Source organism: Cucurbita moschata, unplaced genomic scaffold, assembly GCF_002738365.1.
Source record: "Cucurbita moschata cultivar Rifu unplaced genomic scaffold, Cmos_1.0 Cmo_Scf00005, whole genome shotgun sequence".
NCBI lineage: Eukaryota > Viridiplantae > Streptophyta > Magnoliopsida > Cucurbitales > Cucurbitaceae > Cucurbita > Cucurbita moschata.
This window is the reverse complement of record NW_019268521.1, coordinates 6,969,282-6,988,121: the sequence shown is the minus strand read 5'-3', so window position 1 is coordinate 6,988,121 and position 18,840 is coordinate 6,969,282. Positions and strand designations below refer to the sequence as shown.

The following is an 18,840-nucleotide window of genomic DNA, read 5'->3' as shown; positions in this document are numbered from 1 at the left end:
TTTTTTTTTTTTTTTTTTTTTTTTTTTTTTTTTTTTTTTTGTGAAAGTTATTTTTGGCAATAACCAGTTAAGGTCTATGAATAAAAATGCGCAAGTTTAAGGTTCCTTTTTTTCTTTTATTGGGAATCAGGTTCTGGGAGAAGCTTACCAAGTGTTAAGTGATCCAGCTCAAAGACAAGCTTATGATGCTCATGGGAAGTCTGGAATCTCAACGTATAGATTCTCCTCTTTTTAGTTTTGCTTTTTCTGTTTTCTTTGTACTTCCTTTTGTTTTTAATTACTGGATGAAGTTTTGATGTGCATTATCATCATTTTATTGCAGTGATGCGATTATTGATCCTGCAGCAATTTTTGCAATGCTTTTTGGAAGTGAACTTTTTGAAGAATACATCGGTCAGCTTGCCATGGCATCGATGGCTTCTCTGGACATTTTCAATGAAGGGGAGCAATTTGACCCCAAACGGTTGCAAGAGAAGATGAGGGTATAACTTTCTCCCTGATGTGATGCCACTCTTTAATCCAAAAGTCCATTAAATCCTTGATATTTTGCTAGATTCAACATTAGGGACTATTATAGTTCTCACAGCAGTTGGTAGCTAGGAATGCACTGTAGTTTGTTGCGATTTTGCCTATGCGGTGTGAACTTGTTTCTTTGATGAGTTTGGTGTTAAGTTGGCTGGAAAGCGTGAGTGCAAGTGCAGAGAGATGATCAAAGAATTCCGTCTCCACCCTCTTTTTAGTGAGAAATGAAAGTTTTTGTGCTAGCCTAGGTGTGTGCTATTGTGTGGGGCTTTGGGGTGAGAGGAACAATAGAATCTTTAGAGAAAATGAGCTTAATCCTTTTGACGCTTGGTCTCTTGCTAGATTCCATGTTTCTCTGTGGGCTTCGGTTAAGAAGCTTTTGTGTAATTATCCTCTTAGCTTTATCTTGCTTGATAAGATACCTTTCTTTTAGGTAGCCTCCTCTTTTTTGGTGGGCTCTCTCTTTTTTTCTTCTTGTATGTCATTGTATTCTTTTATTTCTACTCAATGAAAGTGTGATTATTCATTAAAAAAAAAAAGAAGAGGAAACTCATGATAACACTCACATAAATAGCTACTCAACATAGGGTTTTGAACTTGTGGTGAACATGGCTGAATATAAGGATCCTCGCTTCTATGTCCAAACATTGGGGAGACTGGTGGTACTTTTTGGCTATTTAGTGTTGTATCTCTAAAGGATAATTATTATTTTGCCTGAAAAAATGGATGCTTCATCAAGATCTTTTAAGTCATACGCATACTAAATTATCAATATTATTTTCTCACTCACTCCCTTGGTCAAGTCGTGCAAGTAGAATCTTCCGTTCTCAATAATACCCTCCAATGTATGAGGACTTTCAATAAAATTATTAAGCAGTTGGACCTTCTGTATATTCATTTATCAAATGGCAAGTTTACTTAGTTTCATTCAGGAGAAAGCATTTCCCAATCTCTTCATGATCTTTTATTTGTTACTAAAGTGAGTGGTCAAACATGCAAGATTGGTTTCTGATCATTTTTGAATCCTCCTTGAAGCTGGTAGTTTTAGTTGGGGGCCTCCCCCTTTTCGTTTTTATAACTCATGGTTATTAGAAAAAGTGTGTATGGATCTAATAAAGAGCTCTTTATCACAAGACTCTTGCTTCGGATGGGCTGGTTTTGTCCTCTCCTTGAAGTTGCGTAATTTGAAACCAGTTATCAAAAGTTGGTTCTCCGACTTGGAAAAATCCAATAAGAAAATGTAAAAACTTTTGCTTAATGAGTGGGCTGCTATTGATGCAAAAGAATAACGTGGTTTTTATTTCAGATCAAGATATAAGCTCCAGATCAGCAATTAAGTGTGATATTCAACAATTATTCGTTCCGAAGAAAGAACCTTGATTCAGAAATGTAAAGTGAAATGACTAAGAGAAGGGGATGAAATTACTGCTTTATTCATCGAATTCTGGCAGCAAAGAAGAGAAAGTTATTGATTTCTGATTTGGATTTTTCCTCCCCTTCTTTATACAATAAAATTCCAGTTTGTCGCTCAATCCCCTCTAATTTAAATTGGAGGCCTATTGCTGATGAAGAGAATTCTAGATTAGTATCAACTAGTTCACTGGAGGAAATTTGGTTGCAATTTAAGGGCTTGGGAAGAATAAAGCTCCAGGGCCGGATGCCTTTTCTATGGAATTCCTTCTCAACTTTTGGGACTTATTAAAGGATGATTTGTTTCATTTGTTTGCTAAGTTTCACACTAATGAAATATCAGTTCGTGTTTCTAAGAAAGCCTCAGAAAATGTTAACTCTGAGGGATTTGTGTCTGATAAGTCGTACTACATTTTGTTATAAAATGATTGCAAAAGTACTTGCAAACAGGCTAAATAGAGTAACTCATTCCACCACTTCAGATTTTCAAAGTGCTTTTATTGCTAGGAGACAGATTCTTGATCCAATCTTGATTGCGAATGAGATAGTTGAAGAGTATAGAACGAAAAACCCAGCGAGGATGGGTTCTTAAACTTGATGTAGAGAAAGCATTTGGTTGTGTAGGTTTGGATTTCTCCTGCCAAATGGATTCAATGGACGTTTGTATTCAGGGTACCGAATTCTCAGTTCTCATTAATGGTCCTCCTTGTGGTAGTTGAGAAGTTCTCTAGGAGAGATGTAAGTAACAAGTTTTGAGCCCTTTCCCTTTTCACTTACCGGGATTAATATCTTGTTCAAACCTCCACTGACCCCAAGCTTTGCAATCTCAGCACAATGTCCTTTCTGGATGGTAATTTTTTCAACCCATCAACTATAAGCATCATATAAAGTTCTTGAAAGAATTTCTGGTTGAGGAGGGGAAACAGGACTTTAACTGAGAAAGAGAGGCGTTGAGGAGGGACAGGATGAAGGTTTGGTCCTAGGTTGCTTCAGAGATGCTAAATCTTTTCTTTTGATTTCCTTTGTTGATATAAATGCTGTAGAGTTTTCGATTAATGTAGAGTTTATGGGATGCCTGATTAGGTGCTTTTTCGTTAGTGAGGACGCTCCCCATTTCTGCATTTGAGTTCTTGAAAATACGATAAGGAGAACCGCACATTCATTTTGGGATGGGAGAAGCTTTTAGAAGAAAGGGAAGTGGGAAACAAGTGGGGTACTTGACTCTACAGGTGGGAATAAAGAATAAAAATACTCTTTGGACCTAACTGTACGTTTGGATAAAATATTCTCTTGAGAAAGTTTCCATCCCTTTCTAACTAAAAAAGATTTGCATCTTGATTCATGTGTTGACGATCTAGAATATTATTGTGTCATTTTGTACCATGCATCGCCTGGTGGGAACTTGTCCTAATGTGTGTGGTTCTGCATTCTTTCGAATCTAAAATATTTATGGAAAATGAGGTTTCATCATAATGCTTAGTGTGATGATGCAATATTTACACTAATCAGCTTTTTACAGAAGCAAAATTGCAAACGTTACAGTTGTGCATCTTTTATTCCTGCCCTTGAGTGTTTTCGTCATTGAAAGTTGCTTAGCATGCAATATGAAGTTGCTTCTTTCAGTGCAGATTGTCCAAAAGGAAAGAGAAGAAAAGCTTTCAGAAATTTTGAAAGGTCGTCTCAACCAGTATGTTCAAGGAAACAAAGATGATTTTGTTAATCATGCTGAAGCTGAAGTTGCAAGGCTTTCCGTCGCAGGTAGTATGATCCTTTAGAAACTTTTTTGATCAAGTTGACAGGGGAAAAAGAGAATGAAATGTCAGTAACTCATATGTTATAATTCCAGAACACCAGGACTACATTCATATGCTCCCAAGCTATTAGCATCAGAGCATGTTGATTAGATCACATTTAGAATTTCCACATTGTGTACTAAAGAGTTTTCTTGACTAGAGAGGGTCTTAGCAATAAAGCTTTGCTCTTTATAGCTCATAAGACTGAAAGGATTTAGAGCTCTTATCTCCATCCATATTCCGTTTGAACCTACCTTTCCAATACCATAGCGTGTACTCTTTCATAGGGACATTTGGAGGGTAGCCTTGACTTCCATATATATTTTTTAGACAACAAGTTATGGACCCTTCATTGATTAATGAAAAGAAATAGATATTTTTAAAACATCGAATGATTTAAACTCTAAAAGGAATGGAGAGAGAAATAAACCAAAAGTAGAAAGGTTAATAAAAGTACCCCATTCATCCATATATTCCTAAAAGTTAAATGTTCAAATAAGCTAGAAAGAGAACACCATTGAATTGGACTGGAACAGAATGCTCCGTTGTCCTTTTTTCATCTCTCTTCAACGATATTTGAAAGCCACTCGAACCAAAACTCTTTCTTGTTGAACTGAAAAGAATTAAATCATAATAGAGAAGCACTAAGAAGCAAGACTGGACCATTTGTTTTTTCTTTAACAACGATTAGACCATTTTGAAGTTGAAGTATGGTATTACTTTGAATCATTCTCCAAAAATCATTGTAAATTGAAATCTTCTGCATCCTTTAGGGATACCAAAACCAACAAAGCTAATGAATATCAAAACACAATAAATTCAGCCTCCTCCAAAATACTACTAGATCCAATCATCTGAGACCCCAAAAATGCATTCCAACATTCAAAAACAGATCAATTAGGTATTAGTTGAACCTCCACTAAGAAATTTTATCCAATGGTACCTCAAACAATCAATTGTCTTGCCTTCTGAACGCCAATCTAAAGTTTCCGAACCATAAATGCTAAACGCCCCACAGAACCGAAGTAGAAGAACCAAGGTAAAATCCCCCAGCTTCTTTTGCTAGAAAATCACCGTTACTTTATTTCATGACCCAATTACTCAAACCACCTTCACCTAAAGATTAAGAACCTACGATGCAGCTAACCCAATGCTTCAAATTTTCTATTATCGCTACTCTTCTGAAGAATATTTGCATACCTTTCTCAATTATTATTTAAACCATGCAATGTCCTGTTCTTTCTTCGGAAGATGAGGAGTTTTTTCCTGAAGAATCTATTGAACATGGTCTGAACACTGTTATCTATGAGAGGCTGGAGGTAATTAATGAGACTGGAGAATAGCTTTTAATACAACCATTCTTCATGTTGAGAATGTTGTTTTACATGGGAATAGCTGTCCTTTGGTTACCGTTCATGAACCACCAGCAATTAATGAGAACGATTCTTTTATTGCCCACCAGCAATTAATATTGAGCCTGGGAGAATGGTTTCTCCAATTCCTTTGACGTTTAAAGAAAGTTAAGACAGATTTATTGAAAAGCTTATTTGAATTTTTATACAGGGAAAAAAAGTCTCTGACTTTCCTTCTCCCCAAAATTTAGTTGATGTCAACATTAATGCGGATATAGTCGAGGAATCTTGCTCAAAACTTGGTTTCTCTGGCAAATCTGTCAATTGCTCAGGTCGGAAGTCCAAATGTCATTTCTCATACTTGGAATTTAATCAGTGTAATATCAAAGAATCTTCGCATATTGCTCCTTCTTGTGGAGTTATTGACTCGGATAATGAGTCTGAGATCAGTTTAACTAGTGTGGAGCTTGATCAACAACCTTTTGGTAACTGTTGAGTGATATTGTTGAAGATTCTTAGGAAGCAACCTTAGATATGTTGTTTAAGACTCCCAAGGAAGATTCTGTTTGTAGTCAGGAACTTGTTTCATTTCAGAATATTTTTAGTGTCAGCTTTCTCTTCCTTTAAATATGATAAAATCAATCACCGATCAACCCAAAAACTTAAGTTGATGAGCCATGGTAAATTTAATTATAAAAAATTCTTTAACAAATTTTTGTATATTTATTGTTACATTCACTGAAGGGATTTTTTTTCCTTTCATTTGGGAATCTAATCTCTGAATAAAGATTTTTCTAACTCCGAATTCCCAAAATAAGGAATGGGACATCAGTCGAAATAATAATTCTTTATGGGATATGAGATGGGGCGTGCTTTCTCAATTCTGACTCCACCATGCCTTGCTGTCATCTCTAGTTATATGCAAAAGATGCTAACAAAAAAAAAAAAAGAGCTTCAGGAAGGTGGTTTAGAAATCCTTCATTTAAAGAAGGGAAGATTTGCGGTAAGCACTTATAACAAGCTAAAACAGACCTACCCTCTATATTTGTTTGGTTACGTAAAGGATGGGTAGCAATGCCTTCACTCACTGGTTACAATATTTCAAGGCTCCTTGCAATCTTTGTTGACAAGATCTTTTCTTGCAAAAATTGATATGTAGCTATTGGCCTATTTTAGAGTTTCACTTCGATAGTAATTGGTGTAATGGTGAACCAACTTTCTGCAAGAGATTACTCAAAATCAATATTTGCTGACATATAGCGTTGGACTAGAGCTCAATGATCAAACTAACATCATTCAGTTTATTAGCATACATAACAATAGATCAGGCGCACGTATCTACAAAAAGCTTGGTTGCACAATTAGTATCTTACAGTATGGTTCTTTATCAAATTCATTCATTTTTCCCCATAGTTTCTGAGTACACTATGATTTTTGTAGGCAGGTAACCGAGCTTCATTGAGAAAAATGCAAAAAAAAAATATAAGGGCATGCAAAAAACAAGCTCAAACTTCTGAGTCTACTATGATTATTTACTGTTGTCGGTGTGCCTTTGCAGCCTATGGAGTTGACATGTTAAACACAATTGGCTATATATATGCCAGACAGGCTGCTAAAGAGCTTGGGAAGAAGGCAATTTATTTGGGCGTGCCATTTGTTGCTGAGTGGTTTAGAAACAAAGGGCACTTCATAAAATCCCAGGTCACAGCAGCCACAGGTATTGTTATGGTGTTTTTCTTCAATATTGTTCGACTCAATGGTATTACTTCAGCTACAATACTTCTTTTCCTTTTGTCATGGCTCTTCTCTTCCTCTCAAGTATATTTAAATTAGCGTGTTTCTGAACGCATATCTTATTATCTTGGCTCATTCCTTGTTAGATTAGAAACAAAGAATATGGCACAATGCAAAAGCTAGAAGATTCTCTGAATCTTGGAAATTATTAATTGATAAAATTGGTTACAACCGTGCAAGTCTTACCTTTGAATTACAAATTTAGAACCTCGTAGTAAAATAAAATTTTAAAGGTAAATACACGTTTGGTTTTGGACTTTCGAGTTTTGTGTCAAAATAAACCATTTTAGTCCTAGAATTTTGAAAAATAATTTTAAGTGGTCTCTAACCGTTTGTTGACTAATAGAAGTATGATATGACGGTTAAGTTGTTGATTGTGCTATGCTAATTTGTCAAAATTGTTACTTTTTTTTTAACAAAAAAATACTTCTCATTAATATAATAAAAAAATAAAGGTGGTAGGAATAAAAAATCCCCAAGGAAGTAATAAAGAAAAAGAATGTATTAGTTTAATAATATTTTGCTGTGAGTTGGACATAATCTTCCTTCCTTCCTCCCTTTCTTTTTCCGTTCTCCATCTTGAAAAGAGACGAGATATAGTCAAGAGATTTTCTACAATTTAGTAATTGTCACTCGACAGGAAGTATCATTTATACTCAATTCTGTTATTCTATTCCAAAGACACAAGAAGAGATGAAATTGGAGAAGTTAATTATCATATCGAGATTTTCCATCACGTAGATTTCTGCCTGAAGAACAATGAACTCCAATATAGGTTGATTAAACTGGTTCTTGTACTGGTGCATTAGGTGCAATTGCATTGATTCAACTGCAGGAGGACATGAAAAAGCAACTTAGTGCAGAAGGAAATTATACTGAAGAAGAGCTTGAAGAGTACGTGCAATCTCATAAGAAATTGATGATTGATTCCCTCTGGAAATTGAACGTGGCTGACATTGAGGCCACACTTTCCCGTGTCTGTCAACAGGTTTTCATTTTTTTTTTTCCCCTCTGTTGAGCAAGAACTGCTACATTCTAGCGTCTCCTGTTAGTAATGATAATAAACTGTTTTAGGTTCTTCAAGACAACAACGTCAAGAAGGAGGAGCTCCGTGCAAGGGCGAAGGGATTGAAAACTCTGGGTAAAATTTTCCAGGTACTGTTCTATATTAATTCTTCGTAACACATTCTTGCTATGACTTGTTCCCTAAGTTGTTATGATTTCAAAATTTGTATGTTGATGAAGAGGGTTAAGTCAACCCATGGGAATGAGAGTGAACCGGTGGTAAAAGGTTCAGTAGATAAACTGAATGGAAGTGAATCAAGCCAGGACGCTTCCCCAATTTCAACATTGAAATCTTCCGGCTGTGAAGAAACATCTTCTGCTTCATTTGGTCCACAGGTACTCCTCATTTTTCTATTTCTTTGGAATCCTCTAAATTTTATAATGAAACTTATGTAATGTCTCCCTTCTTGAGCATGAATCTGTGGGAAAATGTTTAGAATGAGTATTATTGAAAAGAGAATATTTTTAGTAGCAAACATTGGGTAGGGAAGGGTGTGTATGCCTACCTCCCATAGCCTTCTTCCTTAATAATAATGTTCATAATGTCTAATAGCATTGTTGGAATTAATTAAACATTAGGAATTCTTTAAACACGTAGACTTGTGTGGTCTCTAACCAATTAACTTCTTTCCGTATTAATGGTCGCCTTTTCATTTCTTTCATTCTTAAAATTAAGACAATTGTGCTACAGAGTCCGTATGTGGAGGCTCCCAATTTTCCAGGTGCACACATCAATAACTTCTTCCCCATGCCAACAGCACCTCCAGGTGCACAAAGACATCCGTCTTCCAGCAGGGATTGAGTGGGGTTGTATGTTTGTTTGTATGTATGGTGTAGGATAATTGTGTTGTATTGTATTTGTAAGGTTATAGATATGCTTGTATGTGTGGATAATCAATCTTGCTAGAAAGCAGCTGCCATCTCTTTACTCGGGGGGTGTGTCGTGGATATGTATTTAACACATTTGTGGCTGTAGTCGTCGGAACTTCTCATCATTCTGGCTGCCTCTCTTCACTGTTGGCCGCTTGGTGGTGATTCTCGTACCCTTTTATTACATTGGACTGTGTTTTCGTTTCACCAGAGCACCACCTGCCACTTTTGTCCATTGTAATTTGTAAGCTCTTTGAAGAAAAAATCTTTATAAATAATCCCTTCGTCAATCAGGTATACGAAAATTTCCTCTTCAGTTTGACATTTCTCACTCTTCAAATGGAAAATCACCGCTAGCTTTACGGCTTCCATGTCTGTTTTTTAACCGATTTCTTTAAATAAATCATAAAATAAAGAAATCCTAAAAATTATGTTTATTATTTGATTGTATAGAAAGGAACATTTTAATGTTTTAAAAATTAATTAAATTACGTTGAACAAGGTAAAATCTTGTGTTCGTTTCTGCCTATTTATGAATGGGGAGTAATATATATATATAAAATGTTGACGGTATATGGTTAAGATAATATGGATGAAGGTAAAACCTTATAGTCTCTTTGGTTAGGTTTTAAATAACTCGTGAAAGGTTAAAAAAAAAATAAAAATCTATGTGATAAGATCCCTTTATTGGCATCTTTGTTATTAAATATTGGAAACAGGAATATGAAAATCATATATACGAAAATGTAATATGATTGAATCACACATTTAAAATTTATTGAAGTTTCTATTTTAATCTTCATATACTAATGCTCTTCTTTTGGCAAATTCAAAACCTCACACTTGATAATCTACACATGGGTGTTATGTTGGAGAAACTTGTAAGAACTTGAGTATTGGAACCAAATTTCTGATATATTTAGCTGTAGAGGAAACTCTTTTTCCTCTAAACTTTGAATAAGAATATATTAATTCCTTAAACTTCAATTTTATATTTATTAATAAAGAAATCATACCTTACCACTTTGTATCATTTTATACCTTCCTTTGATGAAAAATGATTCAATACAAGTATGCCCACTTTATGAAAAATTATCTTGTTATCTTTCCATTTCTCTCTCCATCTCTTTCTTGTACCACCAAGCAATCATCTACAAACGAATATGTTGAGAGAATGTAATTCTAATTCAATTTAAAAGTTACACTAAGATGTATATTATCAAAATTTGGATACTAAAATGGAGCAAAATTGAAAGCTTAAAGTTGTTAAATTTTTTTTTTTTTTAATTCTTTAACAGAAATTAATGGTGTCAGGTTAGTTATCACATTAGAACTTACGATGGTAGAGCAAGAAGCTTAGGTGATTGGAAGCCTTGTTTTAAGTGGGAGGTCTAAATAAAAGAAATTGATAGAAGATTAAACCCTCAATCCTCAACAAACGCATTTGGATAAAACCTAAACTGCGTAATAAAATCCAACGAAAGTGCATTTTTTAAATGACCGAAGGAAAGGGAATGTGGAAAGCCCCATGCGATGCTTACGTACGCCTCCTTGCCGTCGCAGACATCCCCCGTATGGTATGGGGTTGGATTTCATTTAAAAACAAAATTAGAAAAGGAAATTTCCACCAATTACGACCTGGGAAGGAGGAGCCCAGCGTGGACGGAGAGGAAGAGGGAATTTGGATTTGGAGGGCTGAAGCACTAATAAGAAGGGACTGGGAGTCTCGGAGTGTCTGGGAGTCAGTCCGGGTGGAAAAGGAACGGTACCGCACAGATCCCGGATCTACTATTTCTTGCTGTTTCTTCTCCTCTCGCCTGTGTTTCCCTCGGATTTGAAGATCCGATCTGGGCATCTGCTGTTTCCTGGCTCCTTTCTTCCTCCCTCCCCGCAATCTCTTCCTTTTCGTTTTCTCTCACTCAGATTTCTTTTTTCGAGTTCATTTGAAAGAGAGAGACAGAAAGAGGAGGAATGGAGGGTGATAAGAAATCCTCGTCCGTATCGGATGTTGGGGCGTGGGCGATGAATATTATCAGCTCAGTCGGGATAATCATGGCCAACAAGCAGCTCATGTCTGCCAATGGCTATGCCTTCACTTTCGGTGAGACTCACTGAATCTATCTTTCTTAATCTCGTTTCTTCTCATGTATTGCGAGAAAATTAAGGATGTGTTCTCTTGGTATATTCTCAATAAATATTCTACAGTTGTAGGCAAATGTTGTACCCCATTGTCACATTGCAACTTGCAAGCTTGGGACAGTTTTCTATGCTACAGTTTACCAACGTTTTATTCTTTCTCGAAATTTTGTGCGGAACCTTGTTCTGTAATGCTTATTAGCTTCCAACTAATTAAATGCAGTACTTATTAACTTATTAAATGCCTTTTCAGCAACAACTTTGACTGGGTTCCACTTTGCGGTAACTGCATTGGTTGGTCTGGTCTCAAATGCCACTGGTTATTCTTCATCAAAGCATGTTCCTTTGTGGGAGCTCTTTTGGTTTTCTATTGTTGCAAATACGTCTATCACGGGGATGAACCTTAGTCTAATGTTGAACTCAGTGGGATTCTACCAAGTAAGAACTACTAAAAAGATTGCTTCCTTGGTTACTACATGACTATCTTGACAACCTTTGCCCTTTTGTTTATTTTATAAGAATGCATCGGATATGGAAGCTAAAGAATGCTATCTAACTGAGCTTTCATGCATAGTCGCTTCCTATTCTGGTCCGTTTCTTTCTTATTTCTCAATTGATTGGAGAATATGTTGGTTTCAGATCTCAAAACTCAGTATGATCCCTGTGGTTTGTGTGATGGAGTGGATCCTTCATAACAAGCATTACTCAAGAGAAGTGAAAATTGCTGTTGTTGTAGTAGTAATTGGTGTGGGAGTTTGCACTGTTACTGATGTAAAAGTTAATCTCAAAGGGTTTTTATGTGCATGCATCGCCGTTTTATCAACATCTTTGCAGCAAATTGTGAGTACTTCTTCACCTATCTACTTGTGCTGGTTTTTTGGTCTACAGTTTGGTCTTTACTCCTTATACTTCATATATATGTCGATCAATTGGTTCTTGTTTTTTACTCTTTCCCTCACGCAGCAAGGGTGTGACTTTTTTTCTTTTTGTTTGTCCCACTGAAAGAAGAAAAACAGAAAAAGTAGAAACGTGAATCGTTAATTGTTTATATGAAACGTGAACCTTCAATCGTTTCTATGACTCTGGTTTTAATCTAATGATCTTGAACGAGCGACCATTGAGCTCCTCTCTAGACAATCTTGTTACAATGTTTTTAAGAGTGTCGTATCAGAAACAGCAACTGGACCTCATTATTTTTGTAATGGATGTTGTTTTGGATGCAGACATTCTGGGAATAACTAAATATAATTATCTCATGGTCAGGCAAGATGGAGAAACTTTTGAAGTTTAATTTTTAATTTGGAACCACTTCTCTAACCAGAATCATATTTTGGTGCATCCATGTATTTTTCATTTTTTCCTCGAGGAAATTGTGTTTCTGCTTTTTTCTTAATGTTTTCCCTTGAATCCTCAAACCTTGTGATATTTTTTACAGTGATTATATTTATAAGTTTTGATGTTTTGTTGGATTCTGAAGAGACTGAACTTTGGTGTTCTGTCTGGTCACCTTTCGGTCAGTCTCGGTAGAAGCCAGAAGAAAGTCTTACTTGCTTCCCTTGTACCTTTCTCTGTTAACCTTGACATGGTATTTTGCTTGTTGAAGACTACTTTTATCTACTCTCAAATGGTTACAAAAACAATGTTGAAAGTACCAGCAGTTATGATGATAGTCTCATCTCTGAAGTATATAATTGCAACAGACTATAGGTTCACTACAAAAGAAGTACTCCATTGGATCTTTTGAATTGCTGAGCAAGACAGCGCCTATTCAAGCCCTCTCTCTCCTGGTTCTCGGTCCGTTTATTGATTACTACCTTAGTGACAAATCTCTACTGAACTATAAAATGTCTTCTGGTGCCATTGTAAGTACTAGGCGTTTTCCAGTACCACTCTACTCGATTCTTTTATCTACGCAATTTTCAACTAATTTCTGGCGATGGTACGTATTTGCAGTTGTTCATCCTCCTTTCATGCGCTCTTGCTGTGTTCTGCAATGTCAGTCAATACCTGTGCATTGGGCGTTTCTCAGCTGTCTCCTTCCAGGTGTTAGGTCACATGAAAACAGTATGTGTTCTCACATTGGGGTGGCTGATCTTTGATTCAGAACTGACTTTGAAAAATATATCAGGCATGATTTTAGCAGTTGTTGGTATGGTCATTTATAGTTGGGCTGTGGAGGTCGAAAAGCAATCTAGTATGAAGGCTTATATCAATGTGAAAAATAGCCTGACGGAAGAGGAAATTAGACTTCTGAAGGGAGGAGTGGAATCCAATCCTGTTAAGGATATTGAACTTGGTGAGACTAAAGGATAAATTCACCTTGTTCTTTAGGTCATTGCATTGTTTATGTTATGTCTAGAGTCTAGATTTAGACTTATCCATATCCTGATCCTTGAACCGATCAATTTTAGATATTATATGCCCTTGTAGGAACCTTGCCCGTCCAATTATATTTTTCTTGTTTACATTCATATTTATTCGTATATATGTATGTGTTTAATTTTTTCTTCCTATCATTTATGGTTTGAGGCTAGTTGTAAGACCACGAAGTGTCATTTGTAAGTGGAGAATTTTTATTTATATGAATGGAGGGAGACTATATTTGAGCTAGAAAAATCCTATAAATATGCTAGTATAAAATGATATTATATTTCAGGTTTTTTATACAATATGTATGTTGTGAAAGATTCAAATGGAGAGAAAATAAACCGGAGTCAATGTTAAAATGAAATACAACACCATGGCTCTTCCAGGAACTCCATGGTGAGTCTCAGCTCAAATAATTCTAATTTATTCTAATTGTTTATTGATTTAAAATTATGTGCCAGTAGTTCGAAATAATGCTTATGGGTTCAAGAAATTCTATAATGGTTTTATAATTAATGACGGAAGAATATGACCGTCTACATAATCGTTGAGAATTAAGTTATTATAATATTTGTTTGAGACGCTCAAAAAGTATAAAATAAATTCGACATTTAAAGAAGTTTGAAGTAAGTTAATAGGGAAAGAGAACTTTGCAAAACTGAGAATCTGTTTCTTTTGTATGAAAAGAAAAAGATTTGTCGTTTTTAACAACTTGCGAGTAGATGGGCGGTTCCACTCTTTTCACTCTAGTTTTTTACGACATAATATATCAGAACACTTAATTGGAGGTAAAAATTGATTTTTCTCACTTTTTTTAATTTATTTATAAAAACAATTGTCTATCATTTTCATTTTTCCTTTTTCCTTTTTCATCGGTTGGATTATGAAATCACTTTTTACATTTGAGACGAAGGAAGGATATGCAGCTTTAGGGAGAAGATAAATAGTTCTATACATATTATTAAGATTGTTATTTTTAATTTGAGAATATTTATTATTCAAATTACAGTTATTCGCAACATAGGTCATTGTGTAATTTATTTTGGAGTTTTTTTTAATATTAAATAGGAATCTAAGAGAGAGTGTACATTAATTATTTTGAACTAAAATTTAGCTACAATCTTAAAACTTTTATATAATAGCCATTTTTTCACAGAATCAACACTCAAAAGTCCCCTAGGTTACAACGACAGATTAAATGAAGAAACTTGGAGCCAAATGTTGCCCAGGATGCAGGAGAAACGAAGCTGAAACTATAATAGACTACAGGAACTTGGAGATTGAATCAGAGCGATTGCTTTGGATCAAACGATGAAGGAAAAAAACATTTTGTCTGGTCCAGCATGGAAAGTTCAGCCCTCATTCCACAAGCTTTGCAGCACCTTCCAATATCTCATACAAGAAGGGTTTACATGGATTGCGCGAAGAACCCATCTCAGAGGAGACTGACATAACTCAACCCTCAACTGATCAGGACCAACTTTCGACTGTTTTGCAAGCAGATGCATTTGAAACAAGAGCTCCGCAGGCCTCATATCTGTCACAAACATGGAGAACTTCATACCGTTATCAAAGTCTATTATGCATATTTCCCTATAACAGATACTCCTTTAGAAAGTATTGTCCTTGAATAATCAAATACCCAAACCCAGTAATTCCATAATCCATACTGAATGATACAATATAGTTTCTTCTATGAAGAAATATTTATATATTTAAATCGCTTGTTATGGAAGACTAATTGAATACCTTTGTAGGGGACAGAAAACTAGACAGGAAACTAAGTGAATAGACAAAGTAGTGTCAATCTAAACGCGTGACAGAAGATTACCTCAACCCCTCAATGAAAAAGGCCACAATAATCATCTTAAATAAAAACTTAAAAAAAAAAAAAAAAAAGAAGTAAAAAAGACGGAAAACGACAGTTATATAGATGAACCTGGTGGCCACGAGAACCATTCAAAACGAAGGCCTGACTCCCAATTTTCTTTCAAACCAAGACTCCCTTCTGCTTGAGCCAGTGTGATCGAGACCATTGGTATTGGAACAACGGAAATTACTTGAGCTTTAAGGAGGCTGTTCACAGCCAGCCTCAAGAAATGAGGACTGCAAAGCTGCTTTGCAAGTTCCATGCAGGTTACACCTGAGTTCATTAGGGATTCAATTATATAAACAAGCACAGCACTAATGAAAACCTGAAGAAATGAGATTAAAAAGACTGAAGGGTTAATGAATCCATAAGATTGGATGACAATTCATGTAGAAGGAAAACAAATAATTTTAGAAAGAAAAATCTAAAAGACTGGAAGTGCAGAACATAGCAACACAATCGCCGCATAGAACATATGAAAAGCATTTCGAAAGAAATAGCTTGCATTTTAGAGTCCTCTTGACAAGAAGATACCATGACAGAGGAGGAGACAGCCGTCATCATGTCCCGAGGAACAAGCTTGAGCAAAATACTTCTCAGCCGCCATAAAATCCTGGCTCCAAAAAGATATCAAACCATCCACCAGACCAGACACGGGTATTACCATGTGTTGCAGATCCTTGCTCTCTACTGATCCTTTCTTGAAACTAAGTTCTAAGCTATTGGATTCAACATGAAGCTCATATCGAGATGCAATGAATTTAAGACATACCCATCCAAGATAGTTATCTGTCTTTAAATCCAAACATTTTATGAATTCATTACGGAGGTTGTTAGAATCATTTTCTGCAGCATAGGCTCGGCACAGTAACAAATGTGCATAAAAAAGATAATTGTCTGGAAGTGAAATAGAGGAAGCAGCTTTGGCATAGTTGATGCATTTAATTTGGTCATTGCCTTGTAAACTGATCTCAGATGCACAAAGTAGCAGCTGAAACTTTTTATATTGATGAGATGTATCTTTATTAAAATATGGCTCATTGGAAAAGGCAACCAAGATTAGCCGCTCAATAGTTGCACGTAGATGACAGGGAAATCTTTCTTCACGTGCCTTCTGCAGAATGTTTAGTATAAGAAGATATCGAGCATCATAATTCCATGGGTCTTGACGTAAGCATCTGTAAACGAGGTAAAATAAAATATTTATTTCTCCAAGTTTGCATAAACGCTAGGTTCTAATAATACAAATATATGAGAGCATTAATATCCATGTAATCAAAAGCTAATATTAAAATTATTCTCAAATGATCCATACCCCTTTTATTTGTTTTAGAATATTCCATCACAAGTAAGGATGGAGTGTCAACCAACAGCCCTGTAGAGGAGCAGAGATGCCTTAACCTTTGAGCTAACTCAGGTTGGCAATCCACATGCCTATTAGAGACTTAATAAGAGCTCCATTCTCTTTCTTGTGATCATTACCAAAAATATTCATGTCGGTTAGGCTATTTGACTCACATGCCCAGTCACCCAGAAAACAAAAAACAGCAAAGATATTTGCAACAATTATATCAATGTTGACAATAAAAAGCCACCTAATATTGAAAGGAACCACAAGAATCCGACTTTAATCAAATGATAGCATTCCTTGACTTGATCATCATTTTTTAGAAACAAACATTGATGCTTTGACCTATTTATCTTAATTGAACCATGGTGCGTATGAACAATATCATCATCAATTTTTGAAAAAACAAAGGTTCAAGTCCATTAGAAGTAAAGCAACTTTACTTTTGAAGTTGTCGAATGGTCCCAATCCCATTCTGACACTGGTATGAACATGTTGGGAAAGAAAACCTCGGATGACTCGTGCCGATTGTATAGCAGGCCACAGCTCCAGCACCGTGAATTTCATATGCAGATTTCAGACCTTTGTTCTGTTGGTCAAAACCATACAACATGTTGCAGCACCTAGTAGCTGTGTGATTGTCATCTCTTTCTTCGTTGGATAGCAAAAGATAACCAAGCAGGTTCCTGTTTGAAACATGTCGTTTAGAGACAAATCCAGAGGGGCATTTACTAAACATAAACCTAAAGATAATCACGAAAACAAGCAAAGACGGAGGGGCATTTAATAAATATGAACCTAACAAGAATCCGCTAAAACAAGCCAACAATGGGCAGACACAAGTCACTAATAACAGAAGAAGACATCATGCAAATAAAACACATTACCACACATTTCCAAAGTAGGATTTGAATAGCAAATAATCCAGCCAAGAAGAAAAGTCTATTTGCTGGACCTTCCAGCGGCAGTATCTAACAAGCTGAAACCCATGTCTAATGAAATGCTTTTATACCAATCAAAAACTATGGTGAAATAATGTTTGGCGGTAAACAATCAAGTTGAAAGTTAATCTTATAGCATTATAAGTGGATACAAGGTTAGGGGTTCATGGAAACACTCTCACCTTAATCCTCTCCTCTTTCCCTCTCGTTTTTTCAACTTTAGCCAATTCTCGATTTTTCAAGCTTAATCTGTTTCATTTCACTGAATTTTTCAATCAAGCACCATCTGTCTGAATTACTAGTTCCAAGGCCCGTTTCTCTGTTAATTTTTCTTCGTATGAAATTAAGCAGTTATTGTGCAGAAATAAGTACTTCAGCATTTGGTTCAAAGGAGAATGTCTTTAGGTAGAAGATGGAAAACAAGTTGGTATCCCCCTTCTTTTATCATCTTTGTTGCCTTGAAAACTCCATGGTTGAAATGTGAATTTGCAATTTTTTAAAACAAGATAGAGAGGTAAATGGAACCATTTGTGTACGAAAAGGCAATCATCTTCAAAATGGATTATAGAATGTGCTGTGTGGCCAAACTCGGGGGGAATAAAGATAATCCAAGTTCCAGCTGGAAATCTTAAGAAAGGGAAGCTAACTTTTTGGGCCATGTTAAAAAACTTCGTGGAGAACTATGTGAGAATAGTCTCTCGTTTTCTAGTGGTCAGGAAAAGTTCAACTGCAGATATGTGATAATAATAGAGTGTCGTGTGTGGATGCTGTAAGAGGGATCTCAGAGTCTAAATATACAATTATAGAGATTATAGCTCCAGATATCTCTGAAAGGTAACTATGACTTGTGAATCTACAGATAATTTCGATCATATTGCGTAAGGAAAGAAACTGAAATGGTAGTTATACTGGAAATCAATTATGCTGATCTCTAAATTGAACGCTAAAGATGATTGGAGGGAATCAACCAGACTTTAGAAATCATTTTGAAGCTACATTTTCTATTAATCCATCCATGGCAGACAAAAATCTTTGGTTCAAATGAAAGATGGAAGGATTTTATGTGGCCTTGAACCAAATGGTAAACCTCTGTCCGTAGGTCATTCTCATTTGAAATTTGAGAAATGGTTGGATGAGAAGCATAGCAAACCGGAGTTTATCATTAGTTAAGGAGGGTGAACCAATATTATAAACTTACCTTTGAAGTATATATAATTTCATTGATGTATGAAACTACAAAAAAATGGAGAAAATTTCCTATCCAAAAGAGTTACCACAGGCATCCCCAATTGGACAAAAGAAAAGAAATGCTATGACAGACAAAAAAAAAAAAAAAAAAAAAAAAAAAAAAAAAAAAAAAAAAAAAAAAAAA

The 18,840-nt window shown here is 35.6% G+C and overlaps 4 protein-coding genes across 5 annotated transcripts in view; 3 read left to right on the top strand and 1 right to left on the bottom strand.

Annotated features, from left to right (window-relative positions):
* LOC111443081 (chaperone protein dnaJ 10) overlaps nucleotides 1-9,096 on the top strand; it is a 14,562-nt gene extending 5,466 nt beyond the window's left edge. Inside the window, exons 3-10 of the mRNA XM_023080704.1 lie at nucleotides 131-213; nucleotides 323-482; nucleotides 3,561-3,690; nucleotides 6,636-6,794; nucleotides 7,681-7,859; nucleotides 7,946-8,026; nucleotides 8,117-8,272; nucleotides 8,628-9,096. Coding sequence (XP_022936472.1) covers nucleotides 131-213; nucleotides 323-482; nucleotides 3,561-3,690; nucleotides 6,636-6,794; nucleotides 7,681-7,859; nucleotides 7,946-8,026; nucleotides 8,117-8,272; nucleotides 8,628-8,738 — 1,059 coding nt within the window. The 3' untranslated portion in view covers nucleotides 8,739-9,096. The remainder of the gene's footprint in view (nucleotides 1-130; nucleotides 214-322; nucleotides 483-3,560; nucleotides 3,691-6,635; nucleotides 6,795-7,680; nucleotides 7,860-7,945; nucleotides 8,027-8,116; nucleotides 8,273-8,627) is intronic.
* Nucleotides 3,698-6,621, top strand: LOC111443083. The gene is made up of 2 exons (XM_023080706.1): nucleotides 3,698-5,044; nucleotides 5,289-6,621. Exons 1-2 carry the CDS (start codon nucleotides 4,949-4,951, stop codon nucleotides 5,571-5,573), a joined length of 381 nt encoding a protein of 126 aa, XP_022936474.1. The 5' UTR covers nucleotides 3,698-4,948; the 3' UTR covers nucleotides 5,574-6,621.
* Nucleotides 9,097-10,331: 1,235 nt separating the features above from the next.
* LOC111443581 (UDP-rhamnose/UDP-galactose transporter 3-like) lies at nucleotides 10,332-13,552 on the top strand. The gene is made up of 5 exons (XM_023081462.1): nucleotides 10,332-10,907; nucleotides 11,196-11,380; nucleotides 11,582-11,782; nucleotides 12,643-12,804; nucleotides 12,896-13,552. Exons 1-5 carry the CDS (start codon nucleotides 10,778-10,780, stop codon nucleotides 13,253-13,255), a joined length of 1,038 nt encoding a protein of 345 aa, XP_022937230.1. The 5' UTR covers nucleotides 10,332-10,777; the 3' UTR covers nucleotides 13,256-13,552.
* An 817-nt stretch (nucleotides 13,553-14,369) lies between these two features.
* Nucleotides 14,370-18,840, bottom strand: part of LOC111442802 (tetratricopeptide repeat protein SKI3) — a 21,618-nt gene continuing 17,147 nt past the window's right edge. For both annotated transcript variants that reach the window (XM_023080331.1, XM_023080332.1), the window contains exons 19-22: nucleotides 16,971-17,213; nucleotides 15,714-16,357; nucleotides 15,249-15,452; nucleotides 14,370-14,846 (exon numbers count right to left, since the gene is read on the bottom strand). In XM_023080331.1, coding sequence (XP_022936099.1) covers nucleotides 14,662-14,846; nucleotides 15,249-15,452; nucleotides 15,714-16,357; nucleotides 16,971-17,213 — 1,276 coding nt within the window. In that variant the 3' untranslated portion in view covers nucleotides 14,370-14,661. The remainder of the gene's footprint in view (nucleotides 14,847-15,248; nucleotides 15,453-15,713; nucleotides 16,358-16,970; nucleotides 17,214-18,840) is intronic.

What these genes read in the sequence shown, in the direction of transcription:
- LOC111443083 (XM_023080706.1), top strand. Translation starts at nt 4,949, where the DNA reads ATGCAATGTCCTGTTCTTTCTTCGGAAGATGAGGAGTTTTTTCCTGAA. An exon ending in TTATCTATGAGAGGCTGGAG is followed by an intron (nt 5,045 to 5,288) that starts GTAATTAATGAG and finishes ATTTTTATACAG; the next exon opens with GGAAAAAAAGTCTCTGACTT.
- LOC111443581 (XM_023081462.1), top strand. Translation starts at nt 10,778, where the DNA reads ATGGAGGGTGATAAGAAATCCTCGTCCGTATCGGATGTTGGGGCGTGG. An exon ending in TGGCTATGCCTTCACTTTCG is followed by an intron (nt 10,908 to 11,195) that starts GTGAGACTCACT and finishes ATGCCTTTTCAG; the next exon opens with CAACAACTTTGACTGGGTTC. An exon ending in CAACATCTTTGCAGCAAATT is followed by an intron (nt 11,783 to 12,642) that starts GTGAGTACTTCT and finishes TAATTGCAACAG; the next exon opens with ACTATAGGTTCACTACAAAA.